This window comes from Suricata suricatta, chromosome 12 (assembly GCF_006229205.1).
Source record: "Suricata suricatta isolate VVHF042 chromosome 12, meerkat_22Aug2017_6uvM2_HiC, whole genome shotgun sequence".
Taxonomy (NCBI): Eukaryota; Metazoa; Chordata; class Mammalia; order Carnivora; family Herpestidae; genus Suricata; species Suricata suricatta.
Window position 1 is genome coordinate 8977722 of NC_043711.1, and position 22629 is coordinate 9000350.

Genomic DNA, 22629 nt, shown 5'->3' on the forward strand with positions numbered 1-22629 from the left:
AGAAGGGTAGAAGAGCCAAGAAACTTTCCCCTTTCAAGGCAGACAGGCCATGAAGTTCTCCCCCGCCCCACCCTCAACCAGTGCCACTGGGCTCAGCAGAAGTCCAAAGGCAAAGGCAGTCCCAGCAGCCAGGACACTGAGGCCCACAGGAAAACAAAAGCTGAGAGTTAAGACTCTGGGTGGAGCTGGTTACTTTCTATGACCTTCAGTTTCCATTGGAAAGACCATTGTCCATGCTGGTCTCTTCCTTCTTAACTCCTGGAAAACATCCTTACCTCCTCACCAACGACCGCTGTCCACTCCGGCCATACGAGCCCAGAAGTGACACCAGAAACCTTCAGAATACCTCTTCTCAGCACTCTCCTGCCTTCACCTCCTTCCTTGTCAACCTCACACAGGTTGGCTATCCACCACTTCCTTGCATTTCCTTCCCTTCTGGAAAGAGCCCATCCCTGGATGAACCAAACCAGTTGCCTTTCCCATGCTTGAGATCAAGGATCTGGGCTGATGATGTTAAACCCATGATCTTAAACTTCAAAATGGGCATTCGAGAATTCTAGCATCCTAGGTAGGAGAGAACACCTGTGCATTCTGCTAGGAATGGCCCAATTTAGGGAAATTAATATTGTCTTCAAATCTCCCTCCCACTACCGATCCATTTCTCTGCTCCCCTTAACAAAGAAAGAATTGACTTTTCCACCTTGATTTTTCCCCTCCACCACCCCCAGACTGGCTTCTAGCCCCGTCACTTAACCAAAACTCTTCTAGTGAAGATCACCAAAGACCTCCAGGCTACCATAGCCCAGGCCCACCGTTTTGTGCGTGGATTACTTGGCCACACATCCCTTTTGTGTTTCCTTCCGTCTTCCTCTGTCTCCCCTCCCCACTCCTTTTCTACTCAGTCTCTAAATGATGGTCTTCTCTGGGGCTCAACCCTAGCCAACCTTCTCTTCTCTACCCACATCCACGTTCTAAAGGTCTCATGCACTGGGATGTGCTTTGCCATTCTCCTAATGCCCCTCCCTCCCCACCAACATCTACCCGCTCATCATTCTTCTTTGTGTCCTGGGAGCCAGGAGCCTGGAGCCAGCTGACTCTGGTCTCATCTACTGCTTTCCAGGCAGGTTTGGTCAACAGGAAACACCAACAGGAGACCAGAGGGAAAGAGGAAGAGCTGGGGTTATTTCTTCATCCCATTTCCTCCCCCCTACAACTGTGTCCTGTTTCGCCTTCTCACAGGCACCTTCAACCTCACGGAACTAACTGTCTGTGTCCATTTCCGAGGCTGCCATGATGAATTACCACAAAGTGGTGCCTTGAAACAACAGAACTCTATTATTTCAAAGTTGTATAGGCCAGAACCCCACAATTAAGGTATCAGCAAGATAGAGCCGCCTCCGAAGGCTCTAGGCTGGGATCCTTCCTTGCCTCTTTCAGCTTTGGGGGGGCTCTGGGCATTCCCCAGCTTGAGGCCACCTCACTGCTTCCCCTGCTTCTGTCTTCCCATGACCCTCTACTGTGTCACTCCCCTTCTCTCCACTCCTAGGAAGCCTTGTCATAGAATTCGCTCACCATCACGTTCTCAGCACCCTTTCCAGTGCTGGGCACCTAGCAAGACCCCAATCAATGTTTGTTGAAAGAGCAAACAAATCCACATCTACATTTCTCTTGACATCTCTGGGGAAAGTTCTTTCCGCACCTCCCCGTCTTCCAGCTCTCTCGGCTGTCACACCGGAAGCCCATGTCAAACAGATTTTCCAGAGACTCCCAAGCCCCCAGTGCAACTCCTTCACATGCTCCCCCCGCCCCGTGCCCTCCCTCCAATGCCCCCACATGTGCGGGTCTGTCTGGCCTCTTCCTCTGCAGGCCCCGCCATCCTTGAAGCTTCGCCTTGAAGCTTTATCGTTGAAAAGAATAAACCAACATATTCTGTGCTTCCAAAAGAACCTTTTACTTTTGCAAACACTATTGATTTAATCCTAGAGGCTGCTGGCAGCGGTCACAGGGGCTTTAATCAATACAACAACACCCAGAGCAGCCGGAACATCGGGAACCTTCAGCCAAGACCTTCAGCTTGGGTCTCCACTGACCCTGACTGGATCTCTCGCAACGAGGAAGAGAGATGTACAGGAGGCGCGGGATACTGGCAACCGCTCTAGGATCCAGCTTAGGTGAGCAAAAGGAAATGTCTTCCAGCGTGAGGCACCTCAGAACTATCTGCTAATTTGCTACTACAGCAGCGTCCCAGGGGGGCCAAGCAAGCAAGGAACGAAAGATATCAGAGAAACACCACAGGTTCTAGAACATACGTATCAACTCCCTGGTGGGATGAACGGGAGTCAAACAGGCTAAGGGGAGCTGGGGAAAAAGAAGTGGGGAGAATCAAAACGGAAAGAGTTAAAAACATTTTTTAATATTTACTTATTGTTGAAGGAGAGAGAGAGACAGAGACAGAGAATGAGTGGGGAAGGGGCAGAGAGAGAGGGAGACACAGAATCGGAAGCAGGCCCCAGGCTCCGAGCTGTCAGCACAGAGCCTGACACGGGGCTCGAACTCACAAACCACGAGATCACGACCTGAGCTGACGTCGGACACCCAACCAACTGAGCCACCCAGGTGTCCCACAAAACCGAATGAGTTAAAACAGGATTTCCTTCCTTCACCCCTCAGCAGATACTAAGTGATCAGGGAAGGAGAGAAAGAAGGTCCCAGGAAGGAAAAGGCTGAGGGAGAATGAATCAGTGTGCAGGATTTTGAGAGACCATTCATCTGCTTGAAGGAGAAGTCAGACAATGCTTCGTAATACCTTTGTTTTTTTCAAGATCAAAAAAGCAAGGAAGCAGAGGCCCTATAGAAAGAAAGCAAAAGGGAATATTTGTTTGCTAGCACTTAAGCTATACATATACATGTATAGCTTATGTGTATACATAGCCATCCCAAGAACTCTGTGCTTAGATATTACACCCAGTTTGGGGCGCCTGGGCGGCTCAGTCGGTTAAGTGTCCGACTTCGGCTCAGGTCACAATCTCACGGTTCATGAGTTCGAGCCCCGCGTCGGGCTCTGTGCTGACAGCTTGGAGCCTGGAGCCTGCTTCGGATTCTGTGTCTCCCTCTCTCTCTGACCCTCCCCTATTCATGCTGTCTCTCTCTGTCTCTCAAAAACAAATAAAAAATATTTAAAAAAAAGATATAAGTCCCAGTCCACCGATGACAAGGAAGCTCGGCCCCAGTGTCCTACCTCCCGCCATAGTGACAAACGTCTCCCGGATCTCAGTGCCTGAACACACACAGGACTCTTCTCTTGCTCGTGCTCTGTGCCCGCCACGAGTGAGATGGGAACTCTGTTCTGCGCCACCCTCTCTCCTGTACCTAGTCTGAGGGAGGCTCCCTCTCTGTGGCTGAGCGAGAGTGGAGGCAGGCAAAAGGAAACACGGTGAAACAGACACTGGCTATTCAAGCTTCTGCCCAGATGTGACATGTGTCACTTGTGCTCACATTCCACTGGCCAAAGCCAAGTCGTACGGCCATGCCTGTCGTCAGGGAGGTGGGAAAAGAACACCGTACTGCGTGCCCACAGAAGAACCAGCAACATTAGCTGAGCAAGGTGAAGGATTTCCGCTCAGAGACATGAAGTGATTTGCCCAAAGTCAGGCGGCTCCAAAGGTGGCAGATGTGGGATCAGGGGTCAGGACTATATGGCCCCACATTCTCTTAAGCATTACGGCCTCTTGCAACATGACAGAAGTTGAGAATAAAATTTAGATAACACTGAGGAGAAATATCAGTAGAGGCTGGGGGGGGGGGGGAGGAGCAAAGGAAAAGAACCCATCAGCTGAGGAAGGAAACGGAGCCAGAAAGGTTAGAAACCGAAACGCATCACAAACACCAGGAAAGGGGTGGGGGAGTTTCCCACTACTTTCAGAGAGCTCCACAGCAACAGGGAACGGAGAAGACCTTTATATGAAATCACACGCGAGGGGCACCTGGGTGGCTCAGTCGGTTAAGCCTCCGGCTTCGGCTCAGGTCAGATCTCACGTTCGTGGGTTCGAGCCCCACGTCAGGCTCTGTGCTGACAGCTAGCTCAGAGCCTGGAGCCTGCTTCCGGTTCTGTGTCTCCTTCTCTCTCTGCCCCTCCCCCTCTCATGCTCTGTCTCTCTCTGTATCAAAAATAAATAAAACATTAAAAAAATAAATAAATCACACGGGGACATTGGGACACAACCACGAAGGAGACCTGAATGCTTCTCGTTCTGCCCCTGAAGGCTGCCATCTTGGTTCAGGTTGAAGGTCCAACAGATGCTAGTTGGTGCTACCGCAGCCCCAGGAGGCCAAGGCCGGGGCTCCTGTCTTCCTCCCTGGAAGCCTTCCCACATGGGTCTGGGAAACCTGGACCAGAGCTGGACAGTGTTCCAGAACAGATGGTGATGGCCTGGTCCTTCTGACTCCTCCTCCCCCCACCCCTACGCAGACCAAACCAGAAGCATGACTCTGGCTCCGCTGCACATACAGCCGGGTCGCAGGAGATCCGACTAGATGGTGAGCAGGTGTCGCTTTAGAGCAAGGCTTCTGGGAAGCACCCACCATGGCCGTTTCATTACCAGCACGTCTTAGGTGCCGCCTAAGTGCTTTCTGCACATTAGTTCACTGAGCCTTCACCACCAATCTGTCCAGAACTCCTACTGGTCAACCTTCACATTATATCCAGAACTGGTGGTTACCAGGACCTGGAGGGAGGGGGAGTGAGGAGCGAGTACTACAGGGCACAGAGCTTCCTTTTTGGATGAATGAATTGTGAGTCTAAATAGTGGTGATGGGGGGGCACCCGGGTGGCTCAGTCAGTGAAGCATCCGACTTTGGCTCAGGTCATGATCTCATGGTTCGTGGGTTCGAGCCCCATGTCGGGCTCTGTGCTGACAGCTCAGAGCCTGGAGCCTGCTTCGAATTCTGTGTCTCCCTCTCTCTCTGCCCCTCCCCTGCTCGTGCTCTGTCTGTCTCTCTCTCTCTGTCTCAAAAATAAACTATATAAAAATTTTTAATAAAATAAATAAATAGTGGTGATGGGGGCACTACCACGTGAGGTACTGAATTGTACACCTTGAAATGGCACATTTTATGTTATATATACGTTACCCCAGTGAAAACATTTTGTAAGTCCGTTTATCTTTTGAGAGAGAAAAAAAGTGTGTGTGCGCAGGGAAGGGGCAGGGAGAGAGGGAGAGAGAAATACCAATCAGGCTCTGCGCCGTCAGCACAGAAGGGAGCTCAGCGCCTGACGAGGGGCTCAAACTCACCAACAAACCGTGAGATCATGACTTGAGCTGAAACCAAGAGTGAGATGCTTCACCGACTGAGCCGCCCACCCACCCCCGCAGGAAAAACATTTAAAAACTTTTTGCTAGAACCCAAACCATCTTCATTTCATCCACAGCCAACATTCTGGCCCTGCCCCCACCCGCCTGGACCAGAACAGTCACGTCCTCCGGAGTGTCTGACCCCCCACGGATTTCAGAGGAGCCTGTGAACATCTGAGTCAGGTCACGACCCGTCCTCCTCCGTGCAGAACCCTCCTCAGCCCCCCCCCCACAGCAAAAGCCAAAGTCATCCTCGCAGTCCACAGGGCCCCGCCCAACTTCCCTGTCATCTCCGTGCCCTCCCTTCTTCCCACTGTGCTCTTTGCTCCTCCCGTTCAGCCACACCAGCCTCCTCACTGTTCCTCAGATAGACCACACATGGTCCGACCTCAGGGCCTTTGCACATGCTATTCCCTCTTCCCCCAGACCCTATCATGGCTTCCTCCTTGGCTCAAATGGCACCTCCTTAGGGAGGCCTTATCCAGCCCAGCAACTGGCCTCCCCATCCCCCCTCCTTGCTGTTTCTCCCCACTGCCCTTATAATCTTCTGCAGTCCTGTGCAATTAACTTGGTATTTTACCTCTTAATCATCCTATGTCTCTCCCAGGGAGACCACAGGCCCACGAGGGCTAGGACTTTTGTCTGCTTCTGTCTAGAAGAGTGCCTGGCTTACTGCGTACAGCCCTGTGATGCAGACATGTGATAAAGCGGGAAAACGGAAACTCAGTACCAGGCAGGCAGCGAGTATTGGAGGACCGGTCACCAAGCTCAAACTGAGTTCACAGCCCTGGTTCGCGGCCACAATGACTGCTCTTGATCAATATCCACACGGAAAGAATAAACTGAACACCTACTACGTGCCAGGCAGCGTTCAAAGTGCTAAGGATAGGAGAGGGGACAACGCAGGCAGAGTTGAGAGCTCACGGAGGGGACACTGTCCCTGGCTCAACCTTTTCCTGCCCCAGCTCTCACCCGCCTTCATATCTGGGGCTGACATCAGTCATTCTGCCCCATGGCTTGAGATGCTCCAAGATGTGGACTGGGTGCGTGACCCAAGCCACCTCCCCACAGTGCTTCTAGGCCTGCTTTTATGACAAGTTGCCGTTTTATGACATCGTACGACACGATGTGACATGGCGTGACCACGACTTGTCGGCCCCACCATCTTCACAATGGACAGGGAGCCGTGGGTGCATTTCTTCCCATCCCGTGTCTGCAGATTTGTGGACGAATGGGGAGCCAAGAGCCCCACTGTCCGAGAGGCAGCCCCTGATTTCTCCACCCCGGATAAGTCCCTGGAACCTGGGACCTCAGCCCCTCCCCCTGGAGCTGTTTTACAAAGTTTGTGGCACTTTTCCTGCCTTTCCATTTCACTCTGCAAGCACAGTTCTGGCCCGAATGTCACCTGCACCCAGCAACACGCACACGTCACTGTACATTGTGATAAGTGCCTTTGAGTAAGGACGGGGGTGGAAGGAGGGGGGCCTGGGCCAGGAAAGGCTCACTGAAGATGCACCATTTCATGCAAACTGATAAGGATTTGCCAAGTGAAGACTTGGGGGAAAAGGTATGAGAATCTCATGACAGCTTTACGGCCATGGCCAAACGAGAATAAACCCAAACGTCCACTGACGGGGAAGTGGATAAGCCCACCGTGGGCCTTCCATACCACCGAATGCTAATCAGGAGTGAAAGGAATGAAGAAATCCAGCACTCTCATTCTACGTGTTTACCACCTGCTGTGTGCCAGGTATGGTTCTAGAAAAGAAGAGGGAGGGGAGGAGCCACGAAGTTACCTGGGGAAGGAAGACACGGACAGAGAGAAAGGCAGAGACCCTGAGATAAGACCGTGCACCTAGTATATCTGTGTCAGAGAGAAGAGGCTAGGGTGGTGGGGCCTGGGGGAGGGATGGGGGACTGTGGGGAGAGGAGTTCGGAGACCCTCGTGGGTCGCCCCGAGGCAGAGAAAATCAGCAGGGGGCAAGAAGAGTGGCGAGTCTCAGAGCTCAGGAATAAGGGAAGGGAAGAGAGGAGGGGAGAAGAGAGTTCAGAGACTCCGCCAGCCTCACGCCCTGTGTCTTATTGGACACAAGCCTGATATTAGGACAGCCCCTGCATCTCGCCGGCCCGACACGCTCTCCTGAAAGACAGGAGCAAAGGAGAGAAAGAAAAGCTGGCCTTGTAAACACAAAAGCATACAACCAAAGGAATACAGAAAAAAAACTGCTGATACGTAACATTAGACCTTGACAAACTGGGGTCTTCACAAACTATGGCCCGCGGCATGGTTTTTAAATAAAGTTTTATTGGAAAAGAGCCACTCCTATTCGTGTACTTATGGTCCACGGCTGCCTTCGCTCTGACAGCAGAGCTGAGTGGTCTCAACAGAGACCCATGGCCTGCAAAGCTTCAGACCTTTACTATGGAGCCCTTTGCAAGCAATGTTTGCTGGCCTCCGTACTATAAGAATAACACAGAACTACGTATTCACACGTTAAGTACTTGCAGCATACGTTAACATACACCTGTAAAACGTAAAATAACAGAATCTGCAATATAACTAATATCTATCTTGAGTGTTCATTCCGTGCGGGGCAGTGGACCAAGCATTTTTGCCTCTGCTATTGCATTAAACCTGTTCAACAGCTCATTGAATTAGGACATCATCACCATCGTTCTTATTCAGAGCACAAACCCTGAAGCCAAGCAGCATGGGGTCAAATCCCACCTCTGTCACTCAGGGAGTGTGAGTCTGGAGAAGAGGTACCAAACCTCTCTCTGTCCTGGTTTCCTCAGTGTATCCAGAACTTCTGAACACAGGCACACAGGGGTGAAGTCACTTGCCTGTTCGCTCAAGCCCAAGCAGTCGAGCTGGGATTCGAACCTGTGTAGCTATCACTCCCGGAAGCTGGGATCTGGCAAAGGTGGGAAGGTGGGGATGAAAACTTGGAACCAGGAGCCCACGAGAGGCAGAGCCAGCACACCACAGCACCCGAGGGGACTGGGGCCTGTCCCCCTCGCTCCTCATTGCTGACCTGGACCTTGGAGGCTGGTTGGAAGGTTGGAACCTGGCTGGCTGGCTGCCAGAAGAGGCTGCTCTTCCGCTCTCTGCAGGGGGGAGGACAGGCCAGCTCAACTTGAATGGAGGAAGGCAAGCCAGTGACGGCCCCTATCATCACAGAGCTTTGGAGGAGTTCAAAGGAGTAGGCAAGGCTGGGAGGGGACAGGCCATTGTTACAGCTGCTGGGCTGTCCCTGGTGGGGGCTGGCCACCGGGAGCCAACGCCAACAAAGCTGGACCGGATGGGGGTAAGGTGGGCAAGAGCCATTGTTAGCACATCCAGGCTACAATTTCATGCGGGCACCCACTTCCGGCTGCTAAGACAGGCTCCAAAGAGGGAGGACAAGGAGCAGCCAGCGGGAGCTGTTCCTGATTCAGCCCCAAAGGCCTCCCCTAGACTTCGCCTCCCACAAGATGGTCCCCTTGCTTCAGGTAGGAAGCCCCCCTCGCTGCCTCACCCAGGCGCCTTCCATCCAGCCCCGGGACACAGGCTTGCTAAGAGTCCAGCTACCAGCTCTCCAAGCGGAGGGCCCCCCACTCAAGCCTGGCAGAGAACTGAACTCCTCTCGAGAAAAGAGGGAGGGAGAGCAAAGAAAACAAGACAGGAGGCCAGACCACGTGGAGACCCAGTAATTGCCACCACCGCCATCAACAACAATAATAAGAGCATTAGAGTTTTGACACCAGGGAAATGGATTTCTCCTTGTGAAAAAGACGTGATGTGTCCACTAACCCTTATCTTACCACAGGTACACATGGCCTAAGTGTCCCAGTCTCCCCTGCAGGTAAGGGGGGGCCACAGGTGCTGGCTGTCTTCTGCTACCCACCGTCCACGATCCCTCCTCTACCCTGCTATGCCTGGGGAGGCTGACCTGTGTAGACGGCCTCATTCAACTCCCTACCCTTTGGCTTCCAGTTGGGTTTGGACAATGGGGAGCCATGGCAGAAGATGGAGAGAGGGCATGACGTTGGGGCATTTATTCTGCTGATTTTCTCAGGTTGCAGCTGGAGTCAGGCAGCTTTCCCTCCCTCTCTCTCCCTTCCTCCTTTCTTCTCCTTAACTGCCCACATCTCCTAATTCAATTCTTGAACGAGGCCTTCCGATTCCTACTGACATTCTCGCTGATGCACCACTGGATGAAATTCTCTCAACCGGATGTCGGTAGAAGGCGGAAGTGAGGATAACTACTTTCACTCTCACAGGGGGCACACGCGGACCCGCCTTTAAAGGAATCACTCCCACCCACTCCAGGAGGCTGGCTCCACCCCCAACGCCAGAGGCAAATCACGTGGCTCCAGCCTGAGCCAATCAGAGCACCCCTCTCCCCACTTCTTAGTTCCCCGCCGAGGACTGGGTCAGGCCTGAGCACATGACCCCAGCAGAGCCAAACAAAAGCAGTTAAGTCATTTGCTGAGAATGCTGGGAACAGGACTGGGAAAGAGAATTACTTCGGGTATTTGGGGAGGACCAAGATAGCAGAACTGCAAACGCGTCCTGGCCGCAGGGAAAATGGAGCCAGGTTTGAAAAGCGCAGCCCGGAAACCAAGGCCCCATGATGTCATCTGACCCCTGAGTCCAGATGAGCAGGAAGCCAGTCATTCCTTGGACTCTTCCATCCACGGGCTGTTAGATTAAACCCCTGTCTGCCTGCTTAAGCCCCTTTGCGTTTTCTGCCCGGGGCGCTGCTAGATTCACGTAGGTGAAAGTGGTGAGTCCGTACTGTGTGTCAGGTCTAAAGTTTCGGAGACATTTTTCATTTTAATTCTGACTTTGCAGTCAGGGAAAATGAGGTCTCGTAAAGTGACTCGGGCGCACCCAGTAGGAGATGGTCTGCAAGCATATGTTTGGGGAGCCGGCGCGTGGCCTTGCAGAAACAGGATGGGGCTGAAGTCAAGGACTGGATTCCAATCCCCAAACCAACATCTTGTGTGTGATCTCAAGAGTGCCAATGAACCTCCCCTCATCCGATCATAAAACAGACAAAACTCCTTGTGTGTCTGCCCCACCTTGGTGGGCTGGGGGTGACAAATGAAGCAATAACTAAATGGTGTTTTGAAGGAAAGGCTATCAGGTCATTGTTGTTATTAATAAGTGGCCATGGTTGAATTGCTTCCAGAAAACCCTAGGGGCCAGGGGCCGTCCAGCTTCTCTCTTGGCTTGAGTTCCAAAGACCATCTGTGGCAAACACGTCCCCCAGAGCACATACCCTTGGCAGGAACACAAACTGCTTTCCTCACCCAGAAAGCTCAACCAGAAAAGGAACAGAGATAGAGGAGGGGAGAAGGGGGGGAGGGCACGGGAAATCATGCCAGCTCAAAACATCCTGCTGTCTGATCAATGATTTCTATCTCCACAACCACCATCCCCATCCAAGGCACACAATCTCTTCCTTGAGGGACCAAACTCACTTCCTCACTTGTCTCCTGGCTTTCGCTCTGGCCCAGGGTGCAATCCATTCTCCACAGCAACCAGGCTGGCCGTTCCTAGATACCATTTCATTGTATTGCTGCTTCCGTGGCCCGGTGGCGCCTTTAGGATAAATATCACCTTTCTAAACATCTTCCCCAGGATCTTTCACATGCTGTTTCCTCGGGTCAGAACCGATTTCTCACCAGCCCTGGCCCCGCGACCGCATGCACAAAAGCACTGAACGCACCTGGTGTGTCTATCGCCGTAACCCAGTGCCTTGTTCATGCCAGTGCTCAAAAAATATTTGTGGCGTGACTAGCAGATGAGACCTAAGGAAGTAGGAGTTAAATAGAGAGGTTGTCTTGAATCATGGGACTTTGTAATAAACGGTGCTGGGACAACCCTTATGGAAATTGGGTCTCTACCACGCACTGTACACAAAAATCAATTCCAAGTTGGTCAAAGATACACTACAGTGAGAAAAACTATGAAACTCTGAAAAGTAATATTCAATATCTCCATGACCTCAGAGTAGAAACGGTTTTCTCACAGAACACACAAAACCCACAAGCCGTAGAAGAAAAGACTTCTAAATTCAACCACATTAAGATTAAGAACCACTGTTGGGGACCCTGGGTGGCTCTGTCAGTTAGGCATCCAACTCTTAGTTTTGGCTCAGGCCATGATCTCTCCATGAGTTCGAGTCCTGGGTTGGGCTCCACGCTGACAGTGTAGAGCTTGCTAGGGATTCTCTCTCTCTCTCTCTCTCTCTCTCTCTCTCTCTCTCTCTCTCTACCTCTCTCTCTCCCCACCTCTCCCCTTCTCATGCTCTCTCTCTCAAAATAAATAAACTTTAAAAAAAAGAACCACTGTTGATCAAAAGTCATAATAAAAAAAGGATCAAAAGGCAAGTCAAGAGAAGATATTGCACAACATATAATGATGAACGACCTATTTCCAGAATAGACATTTCCAGAATAGACACGGGTCATCTACAGATCAATATGAAAAAAAAAATCAACCCAATAAAAAAGTAGTCATGGCGTGAAGAGCGCCTCACAAAAGAAGTAACTCGAATAGCCAATAAATATATATTCACCCATTTTGTAATCGGGGTGCACAGACAAATTCCAGCAAGAAATCACGCACTTCTTAGAAGGGCTGAAGTTCGAGGGTGACCATATCAAGTACGAGCGAGCAACCTGGACGCAGGTCACTGCCGGCGCACGTGTAACCAAGCACGAGCACTCTGCAGCACAGTTCCGGATGTTCAGTCCGACGGAAGATGCGCTAGTTCGAATATCCGGCAATTCCGCACTGCGCAGAAGCCTGTACCCGCAAGAGGCTCCCGCACGCATGCGCAGCACAATCCCTGACCCACGAGCCACGCTGCTCATCATGGCCGCCGCAAGGAAAACAAACTCACATGTCCCGCGCGGGTGAGCGCACGAAGGAGCCACAGAGACCGTGATGAAGAAGCATACAAATAGGATTGCAGGCCAAGGGAGCACAATATACAAAACAATTCGGATCACATCGGTTTATCTATGCAAAGTTCACAACCACAAAACATGGGGCCACGCTGCATAGGGATGCCTACCTCAGTGGTAAAACCACAAAGAAAGGCCAGCTAATGACTCCCCTAGAAAGAATCCTCACAGCGCCGTGTGACTCAGAATGGGGGACTCGGAGGAAGTGGTGTCTGGCTCTGAATGTGCACTTCATGGTTGGTCTTTTTTTTTTCTTAAGTTTATTTATTTTGAGAGAGGGAGGGGCAGAGAGAGAGAATCCCCTGCAGGCTCTTGAGGTGTGAACGCAGAGCCAGACTTGGGGCTCGAACTCCCGGACTTGGAGATCATGATCAGGGCTTAGAGATCATGACCAGAGCTGAAGTTGGCTGCTTAACCCACTAAGCCACTCACCCCAAGGTTGGTTTTTAAAATGTCCATCTATGTTCCTACATTATTCTTCTCTGGGTTTTGTGTCTCTCTCAGACACACACACACACACACACACACACACACACACACACGCGCTCAGCCAAAGACTGACAAGAAACAATAAGATGCACGACCCAACAGATGGTTTACAAAGGGAAAGGGAAAAGGGACAAACACCCAGAGAGAAAATGAAAAGGTAACAGGGACACAGGAAATGAAAAGAGATGAAGAGCAGCCGGAAAGCAAGACTAAGGAAATGAGAAATGGGAAGACAGAGGGAGAAGATCATCAAGGGTAACAGTGGGGGGAGGGGCAGGGGGAGAGACACAAGACCCAATATTCTCCCTCTGCTGTATTTTCTCTGTCCCCCTCCCCCCACCTTTCCCTGCCCTTTCCCCCTCTACCCCCCAGCACTACCCTCAATTCTTTCTCCTCTGCTTCTCATCTCCCTCCCCTTCCTCTCCCTCCTTCATCTCTATCTCCCTCCTTTTCCTCCTCCACCTCCCCTACACGAGCACACAGGCACCCTTTGAACATACATTTGTCAAGCGGTTATTCTGTGCCAGACACAGTGCTAAGACAGAGGGAGGCCACAGCTGGGGGACCCGGGGACCGCCTGCGACTCTCTCCCCCTCATTAACTTCACTATCAAATGCTCCCAGGTGTCACAAGTTGTAGGTCTTCTTTATGAAATATTTAACTAGGAGAAACCCAACTGGGAGAAAACCTCTCATTTGTGGCGGCCCCAGGAGAGCAGAACACGGACCCCGCTGCTGGCATTAACCTGGGCTGACGGCAGGCCCGGGGAAGGGGGGTGCGGAGGGGGCCACAGTGGGGGGGCGGCCACCAGGCCAGGGCCCGGAGGATGGGGTAGACATGCACACAGTGGGGCGGGGGGGGGGGGGCTGCAAAAACTGAAAGCGGAATGGGTAGATCCAAGAGACATAACCAGACTAGCCACGGGCAGGGGAGTGACCTGACGGGGACGCAGTTTCCTTTTGGAAGACAAAAAGATCTTGGCCCAAGAAAGAGGTGGTGGCCACACAACGCTGTGAACGTGCTGTACACCACTGAACTGTGCGCTTCAGAACGGTAAGCGGTTAGTTTTATGTTACGTGAATTTTAACCCAACTTTTAAAGACCATTACAAAAAGAGCTTCGTTTCCTCCACTCCAACTGTTAGCTCTAAGGCCGCTGACCTCAATTTTAAGAAATTAACACGGGGGCGCCTGGGTGGCTCAGTCGGTTAAGCCTCTGACTTTTGCTCAGGTCATGATCTCATGTTCGTGGGTTCGAGCCCTGCGTCGGGCTCTGTGCTGACAGCTCAGAGCCTAGAGCCTGCTTCCCATTCTGTGCCTCCCTCTCTCTCTGCCTCCCCGCTCATGCTCTGAATCTCTCTGTCTCAAAAATAAATAAAACATTTTTAAAAATCTTTTTTTAATTAAAAAAAAAGAAATGAACATGGGGAGTGCTTACCATCCCGAGTTCCGGGCCCCCTGCTCAGCACTTTGAACCCGCCCTTACCTGTCACAGCCCTGGGAGGGAGGAGCCAGCAGGTCCCTGGTGCAAGAACTTGTGGCTCAGAGGCTCAGAGAGGGTAAGTGGCTTGCCCTGGGAGGGAGGAGCCAGCAGGTCCCTGGTTTTACAGAGTAAGAACTTGTGGCTCAGAGGCTCAGAGAGGGTAAGTGGCTTGCCCTAGATCACACAGCTCCAACTTCAGCCCACCTGCTTTCTGAGAGTCCCCAACTACCTGATGGGTTCTGTGCCAATCCTAGCTGAACTTTAGAATCACATGGGAATTTTTTTAAAAAACCCATATCCAGGGGCAGCCCTGGACCAAACTCCCCAGCATGGTGGGGGGGGGGGGCATCAGCATTTCTAAAACCTTCAGGGTGATCCGAAGTATAGGCAACCTGGGTGGGGATCTTGTCGAGATGCAGATTAAGACTGAACAGATATGGGGTGAGAAGGGGAGGAATGAGATGCTGGGTTTTTTTTTTTAAGTTTATTTACTTAGAGAGGGAGAATCTGCAGCAGGATCTGAGATGTCAGCGCAGAGCCCGACTCAAGGGCTCGATCTCACAAACGGTGAGACCATGACCTAAACTGAGATCGAGGGTCAGCCACTTAACCGACTGAGCCGCCCCAGAGCCCCTGAGATTCTGTATTTCTAACCAGCCCCCGGGACAGGCTGCAGCTGCGGGTTCTGAACAGCGTGTCCTCTAGAACCTCCCACAGTAATGGAATGTTCTAGATCTTAACGCCATCCAGGACACTGGCCCCTAGCCACACTTGGCAATCTAGCACCTACAGTGTGGCTGGTGCAACTGAGGGCCTGACTCTTATGTTTAAATTAATTTTCAAGTTGAAAGAGCCCCACGTGGCTGACGGCTCCCAAACTGGGCCGCACGGGCTCTGCGACCTCCGAGGAAAGAGAGGAACGAGACATCAGACGGGTTAAAGAGAAAACCAAACGGTGCCCTGGAACCTTAATGAGTAACCTAGAGACAAAAACGACCCGGAGCGTGGCCCCCTTGTCTGTGTCTTTAAGAATGAGAAAGACCGCAGGGGGCGGGGGGGGGGGGGGGGGGGGGGGGGGGGGGGGGGGGGCTCGGGCGGGGGAGCCTCCGACTTCGGCTCAGGTCATGATCTCACAGTTCACGAGTTCGAGCCTCACGTCGGGCTCTGTGCTGACGGCTCAGAGCCCGGAGCCTACTTCGGATTCTGTGTCTCCCTCTCTCCCTGCCCCTCCCCTGCTCACGCTGTCTCGGTCTCTCAAAAATGAATAGACGTTAAAAAAAAAAAATTAAAACACTGTTAGAGAAAGGAAGACCTGAGGAAATCCCTCAGGTCTGGTCATGCCGCCTTCCCTGGCGCCGCCCACCAGCTGCGGGCCCTGCACCTGCCGCCCTCACCGGCCCCCTCCAACCAGCCCCTCACCCCCTAGGCAGAGCCAACTAAAACGGAGCTCCCGCCTCACGCCACCCACTCCGTTACCTTCCCTGTCCCCCAGAATCGTGCCTGCACCTCCCCCCGCAGTCCCCTAGGTCTCGGCCCAGCACCCACACTCCCCCTCCCCTCACCATCCTGCTGTGTCTCCCGACCCTGCCTTACTTCTGCTCCCTGGCACTTAACGATGCCGGAACTGCGCCCTTGGTCTGTCGTCCTGGCTAGAATGTCAGCCACATCAGCAGCGGTTTGTGTCTGTTTATGTCCATCTGTGTCCTGGTCCCCGTACCCAGGAGGACATGCAGGTGCCGCTGGCTCTAAGCATTGATACTCTGGGCCAAGCACAATGTCCTTTGCTCACCGGCAAGTTCAGCCTTACACCATCCCTGGGAGCTCAACGGTCCTCTAGGCCCGGACGGGGTGCAGAGGAAGAAACGGAGGGTCTCTGAAGCCAGGCAGCATCCCAAAGGCCACACCGCTGACAGAGAGAAAGCCAGCTCTGGCTGACCTCAGACCCTGGCCCTTAACCGCTCCCTTGGGCTATCTCCTGCCCACGGGCACTCCAGCTCCTCTGGACTGTGAACACTTTCCCAGACCCACCCCGAGCTTTCGCTCCCCCGGACCTGCGTCCCTGCTGTGCTCATTCCTGTCCTGTGAGGTTTCCCCATTCCCTCCATGCGTGACCTTGGCAAGCGAAGCCAGCTCTCTGAGCCTCAGTGTGCTCATCTGTAAAATGGGGGCAAAAATACACCCATTGAGCTCTGGGGGCTGGTAGAAAGGCTAAGTCTGAGGGTCAGAAACTCCCCAGAAAGCGGAGCCACCGACTAGTGTCCAGAAGGCGGACGGTTCCCACAGCCTCCCGGATGCCGCACGTCTTTCCTGGGGCTCCAGTGAGATCCCGGACACGCGCGAGGGGGAAGAAAGGGCCCGCCCATCATGACTGTGGAAAACGGTCCGCTCGCTTTTCGACAAGAAGAGCCTCGGCTGGCACCAAGGCCCCGAGAGTTCGCTCTGTGTCACGCGGTGGCTACCCGTACCCTGAGACGTGTCGGCTCTGACAAGCAGACGCAGAAACACACGCTGTGGCACCAAAGAGGAAGGAAGCTCCTGCCCGGCCCGGAGTGACAGTGCAGCCAGGCCGATTCAGTGCCCGCCACGTGCCGGGCACCTTCCCAGGTGCTGCCTGAGCCTCACAGCGGCCCCACGGGTGCGCCCTGCAGTTACGTGCCCTGCGCAGATGAGGAAACTGAGGCCCAGGAGGTGAAGCGGCTCACCCAGGACTGCGAGTGCAAGTGCCGAGAGTCGAACCCGCGGAGGCTGGTTTACAGCCGTCCCTCGGAACCGCCGCCCCGGGCCGCCTCGGACCCGACACGGAGCCACGGAACCCCGCGGGGCCCACAGAGCCTGGCGTGCGCCCCACCAAAGAGGTCTGGGCCGAGGGTCCCTGGGGAAAACGGAGCGAGGAATGCGACGCGGGGCATCGTGGAGGACACGCAGACGCCCGCGCAGGCCTGGGGAGCGGCCGCTCCTTCGGCTCCTGGAGGGACACTCAGCACCTCGAGGGGGTTCCGCCTCTCACCGCTCTGTCTGGAAAAGGTGCAAAATCAAGGGCGGCCCAGCGGGGCCACGGAACCAGAGGAAGGGGACGTCAGAGTCTGAAAGGACACAGACTCACTGTTCCTTGCCCTCTGGCCCCAAAGCGCGACATATGACCCTGCTGTGCCATTTCCGGGACTCTGCCCCTGGGAAGCAGTCACAGCCGTGTGCAAAGACATACACCCAAAGTGACCCCCGTTTTTGTTACAGAAAACAAAAAAGTACAGGCGTGCCAAAGGGGGGGAAATGGGAAAGAGGATGCCATTTCCTTTGGAGTGTAGTCCCCACTGTGGCCCACAAAGCCCACCACCTTCCTGCCTTCCTCTGCCCCCCTCCACCTGGCATGTACTAGGTGCTCAATGAACACATCTGAAGGAATGAATTCACCATGAATGAATGAATGAATGCGCTCCTCTCCCCACTCCCGTCTCTGAGCCAATCTGCCCCAGGGTCTGTCTCCAGTATGTCTGCAAGGCCACCCCAGGGTGCGGGGAGGAACAGAACCACAGTCTTCACCAGCAGCGCCCACCGCACCGGGAGCCCAGAGAAGTGAGGCACGATCTTAAAAACTGGGCAACAGAAGGAGAAGGAAGGAGAAAGAAAGGCCGCGGCAGCTTTCATTCCAACATTTTCCAACTCCGGTTGAGATTTCCTTCTATACACTCATCTATATTTACATCAACGAATCTGTCGGTAGCAAGCCTGTTGCTGATCGTGTGGGATCTAAAGTTCACAGAAAGCTGGCTTAGACACCCAGCTAGGAAGAGAAACTGTAAATTCAATTTAAGTCACCCAAAAACCCTAAATCCGCCCACTCCCCTCCAGGAAATCCGTGACATCTCTTTACATTGGGATCTCAGTTTCAGCACCACTGACACCCTGGGCTGGGGGTGGAGGGGGCGCGGTGGGGGTGTCCTGAGCATTTTAGGACACTCAGTGCCCCCTACATACCAGTAGCGCCTTGCCCTCCAGGGTCACGACAACCAGGAATGTCTTTGGACATTGCCCAAAGCCCCCAGTTCCAAAGCACTGCTTTCTATGCAGCCCCAAACCAAATGGCCGTTCCCTCCCTGCCCCTTCCTCATCAACTTCCTGAACTCTGAGCCTCCTGGTCTCAAAATCTGTGCTACAGATCCAAGAGAGTGCAGGCAACAGTTTCCAGGCTCAGGTACCTTATCTAGACCAGAATTTTACTCTGAAAATAACCAGAACCCTGGGCAAAGATGCACAAAGATGTCCACCGCACTGTTTCTAAGTCCAACAAACACACAGCCAGAGACGGTTACGCGACGCAGGACGCACCCATCACGTGGAATATTGTCAGATATTAACAGCAGTCGTTTCTGGGGTTGCTGCCAATCTATATAGCAGCACTGTGTGAGTTTAAATAAGACACCCTTTTTTCAAGTTGTTAGGTCCATCTGTCAAAAAGTTGTCATAATAGCTTCATCTTTCTAGAACAAGATACCAAGCTTTCATCAGCTGGGAAATTGGGATAATAAATGTACAGCTCCACGAAGTCTATGATATAAGATATGATACTCTTGTGCAGTGTACACCCTGTGCAACAGTACATGGTAGCTCTGATGCTTTCCAAGGATATCTAGTGGCATGGAAATGCGTTCACAAAAGCTTATATGCCATAAAAAGGTGCAGAATGAAATACAGTAAAATGTCTCCAGAGATTCCCTCTGGAGAGGAAAGGAGACGTTTATTTTATAGTTTTCTTTGTACTTCAGGTGTTCAATAAATGAAGCGGACAGGCCTCTTGGAGGATGCAAGTCTTGCACTGAGACCTAAATCAAGAGGAGTCGGCCACAGGGAGACAGGTGGAGGGAACAGCCAGCAGAAACGCCTTCAGATGCAAATGAGCTGGGTGTGGGCAAAAATGGCCAGTGGAGCTGAGACAGGGTGGAAGAGATGAGACCAAAGACAGATCAGGCACTCGATTGTGTGGGGCTGGTGGGACCCTGGTGCATCTGTTATCTCTGGTCAGTGAGTAAGAACACGGGGGCATTTATCGAATCTGCTCAGCAGAGAGCCATTCCGCTAGCCCACCACTATTACTGACGGAGCCAAGTTCAAGGAATTCCACCTTCGGTCCCAATGCTGAAATCAACAAAACCAGGTGTTTCCAGAATTTTAATAAACTTTGTCAACAGCACTGCTCATTCCCCTCCTCGTTACTCAATCAACAAACATTTATGCATGAGGCCCACACAGGAACTGTTGGGGGGTAGGAGGAAGGTAAACCGCTGTCCCCTACCCTCGAGGACGCTAAGACTTAAGCATACGATCTCACTGGTTTTCACAAAAAGCCCGCAAGATTCAATTCCGCTGAGAGAGGTACCAGAAAGGTGGTAAGCGGAGGTCATGAACAACCCAGTAAGAACACCAAGTATCAGAGACGCCCAACGTGGATAACCACCCTGCCGTGTCCACCCTTATCTTCAACATCCACCCACGCACCCGCCCACCTGTCCACCCAGCCATCTTCTTCCCCTTCAATCCAGTGCAGTCATCTGTCCATCTAGTCATCTGCCCATATAGTCACCCGTCATCCACAGTCTACTTATCCATCCACCGACCATCCAATTGTCCAGCCATTCAACATCATCCATTTTCCTCTTTCTTCCTCTCTTCCTCCTTCCCTTCCTTCCATCCTCTTCCCCTTCCTACCCTCTTTCCTTCATCCCAATCATCCATCCATCTAACGATCCATAGATCCATCCAGCCATCCATCTACAGACCAATCCATCCATCCGTCTGTCCAACCATCCATAGATCCATCCATCCATCCGTCCATCCATCCATCTGTCCAACTATCCACAGATCCATCCATCCACCCATCCGCCCCGTCTGTCCAACTATCCACAGATCCATCCATCCGTCCATCTGTCCAACTATCCACACGTCCATCCATCCATGCGTCCAACCATCCACAGATCCATCCATCCATCCATCCATTCACTCATCAGTGTTAACTGCATTCGTCTCTATAAACCACAAACGTCCACCTATGATCCGTAACTTAAAAAACTGCACTGTGATTAGCAACAGGCCAGACGGTTAAAATTTTTGCATTATAACTCTTCCAAAGATAATTCAAGTCCATAAACATTTCTAACTATTCCAATGGACTCAAGACCCAAATTCTCCAAGCAGGAATGGAGGCTGTCTGGCTGACCCCACCCTTAGAATGAGGAGGAGACTGAGGGAAAGCCTGGCCAGTGCTTGTCAGGTGCCTGGTGTTCCGTACACGCTGACGAATCTCAGCGGACCCTAGCCGAAGCCAGCTCCCCGAGGGCACAGAGGAAAATTAACACCTTGAGTATTCATTCATTCAAAAATTATTTACTCACCACAGCATCACTGTTCACAATGGCAAACACACATGCATGCGCACACACGTGCACACATGCGCGTGCACACAAACTAGACACGTCCCAAATGCCCATCACCCAGGAAAATGGATAGACTGTTGTATCATCATAGAATGCAACACTAAACAGAAAAATAGAGGTGCCTGGGCGGCTCAGTCAATTAAACGTCCAACTCCTGATTTCAGCTCAGGTCATGATCTCATGGTTTGTAAGTTCAAGCCCTGCACTGGAAGCTCCTCTCTCTCTCTCCTCCTCCCCTGTCTGCACACTCTCTCTCAGAATAAAGAAATAAACTTTAAAAAATAAACGGAAAAAAAAGCCTACAGTTACACTTCATAGCCGGTGAATCTTAGAAACATAGAGTTGAGTAAAAAAAAGTGAGTACAATTCCAAAAGGCTAAAAAGTTCAGAAATTGGGAAAATTAAATTTACATTAAGGTGCATGTAAATATGTGATAAAACTGGTGGAAAAAAGAGAGAGAGAAAGAGAAGGAGGGAGTGTGGGAAGGAAGACAGGCAATCCAAGAGCATGGCTGCCTTCGGGTAAGTGGGGTGGGGGGAGGGGCGGGAGGAAAAGGGAGGTCAGGACCACAGGCAGGAGTAAGTTACTGAGCATGTTTAGTTCAGGGTTCCTCAAAGTGTGCTCCCACACCAGCATCGTCGGCCCCGCCAGAGAACTTGCTAGAAACGCAAGTTTCCAGGCTCCAACCCAGACCTCCTGAATCAGAAACTCTGGGGGTGAGATCCCGCCACCTGAGCTCCACCTGCCTTCCAGGAGGAGCTGACACACCATCAACGGTGAGAAACCTCCGCCCTAAACCGGCTGATGCTGACCCTGGAGGGCCGGGGACCACACTTTGAGGACCGCCATTTCAGTTCCTTTTTTTAAAAAGTTATTTATTTTGAGAGAGAGAGAGAGAGACAAAGCAGATGTGCGAGCATGGGTGGGGGAGGAGCAGAGAGAGGGAGAGGAAAAGACCCCAAGCAGGCTTCGAGCTGCCAGCACAGACCCCGACACGGGGCTCGAACTCACGAACCGTGAGATCATGACCTGAGCTGAAATCAAGAGTCGGACGCTTTACTGACTGAGCCATCCAGGTGCTTCAATCCTTTTAGTTCTTGCCTTCCGTACCTGGTCAAGCAGGGTTTCCATACACTATCACAATAAATAAGGTGAAAGAGTAAGTACAAGGAGAGACAATATTGGGAGTGTGCTGTGAGCGTGGAATACGATGGAAGCACAGGCTGCTAACGGGAAGGACAAGAAAACCCCCCAGAGGTGTGCGTTCAGTCCCTGTAGGGGCCAGGCTCCGGGCAGAGCGGTGGCCACGGGAATGCAGCCCTTGCCGTGCTGGGGTCTGTCCTTTTTTTTTCACAGCATGACCACACACACCACACGCTCTGCCCATTTTACAGATGGGGAGACTAAGGCGCCACTACTGTGGGCTGGGGCTGAGATCTGCATGGGGGTCGCCTATTCTTGGGTCCTGTAGGCTTTGCTCCCGTCCTAAGTCACCCCCCGGCCCTGCCCCTTCTCAGCGTCCGCTCTCTGCTCCCTGACGTGCATGAGCATTTCATGAGAACATGTGAAAGTCGGCGTAGCCTCCCACACCCATTATTCTTTTTTTAAAAAAATTTGTAATGTTTATTTTTGAGAGAGAGAGACAAAGTGTGAGCAGGGGAGGGGCAGGAAGAGAGAGACACAGAATAGGAAGCAGGCTCCAGGCTCCAAGATGTCAGCACAGAGCCCGACACAGGGCTCGAACCCACAACCCTATCATGACCTGAGCCGTAGAAGGATGCTAAACCAACTGAGCCACCCAGGTGCCCCCCCCCAACACCCATTATTCTTAATAAAGAAAACAATAAAGGTCAGTGAGATAAAAGAACTTGGCAGGTTCCAGGAGGTCAGAGACCATGTGACCCGCCCTTCCCTCCCG

At 52.3% G+C, this 22629-nt stretch overlaps 1 protein-coding gene across 1 annotated transcript in view; it reads right to left on the reverse strand.

Annotated features, from left to right (window-relative positions):
* Positions 1 to 22629, reverse strand: part of CACNA1A (calcium voltage-gated channel subunit alpha1 A) — a 287057-nt gene that overhangs the window by 184010 nt on the left and 80418 nt on the right. The window contains exon 4 of the mRNA XM_029916601.1: positions 8387 to 8459. Coding sequence (XP_029772461.1) covers positions 8387 to 8459 — 73 coding nt within the window. The remainder of the gene's footprint in view (positions 1 to 8386; positions 8460 to 22629) is intronic.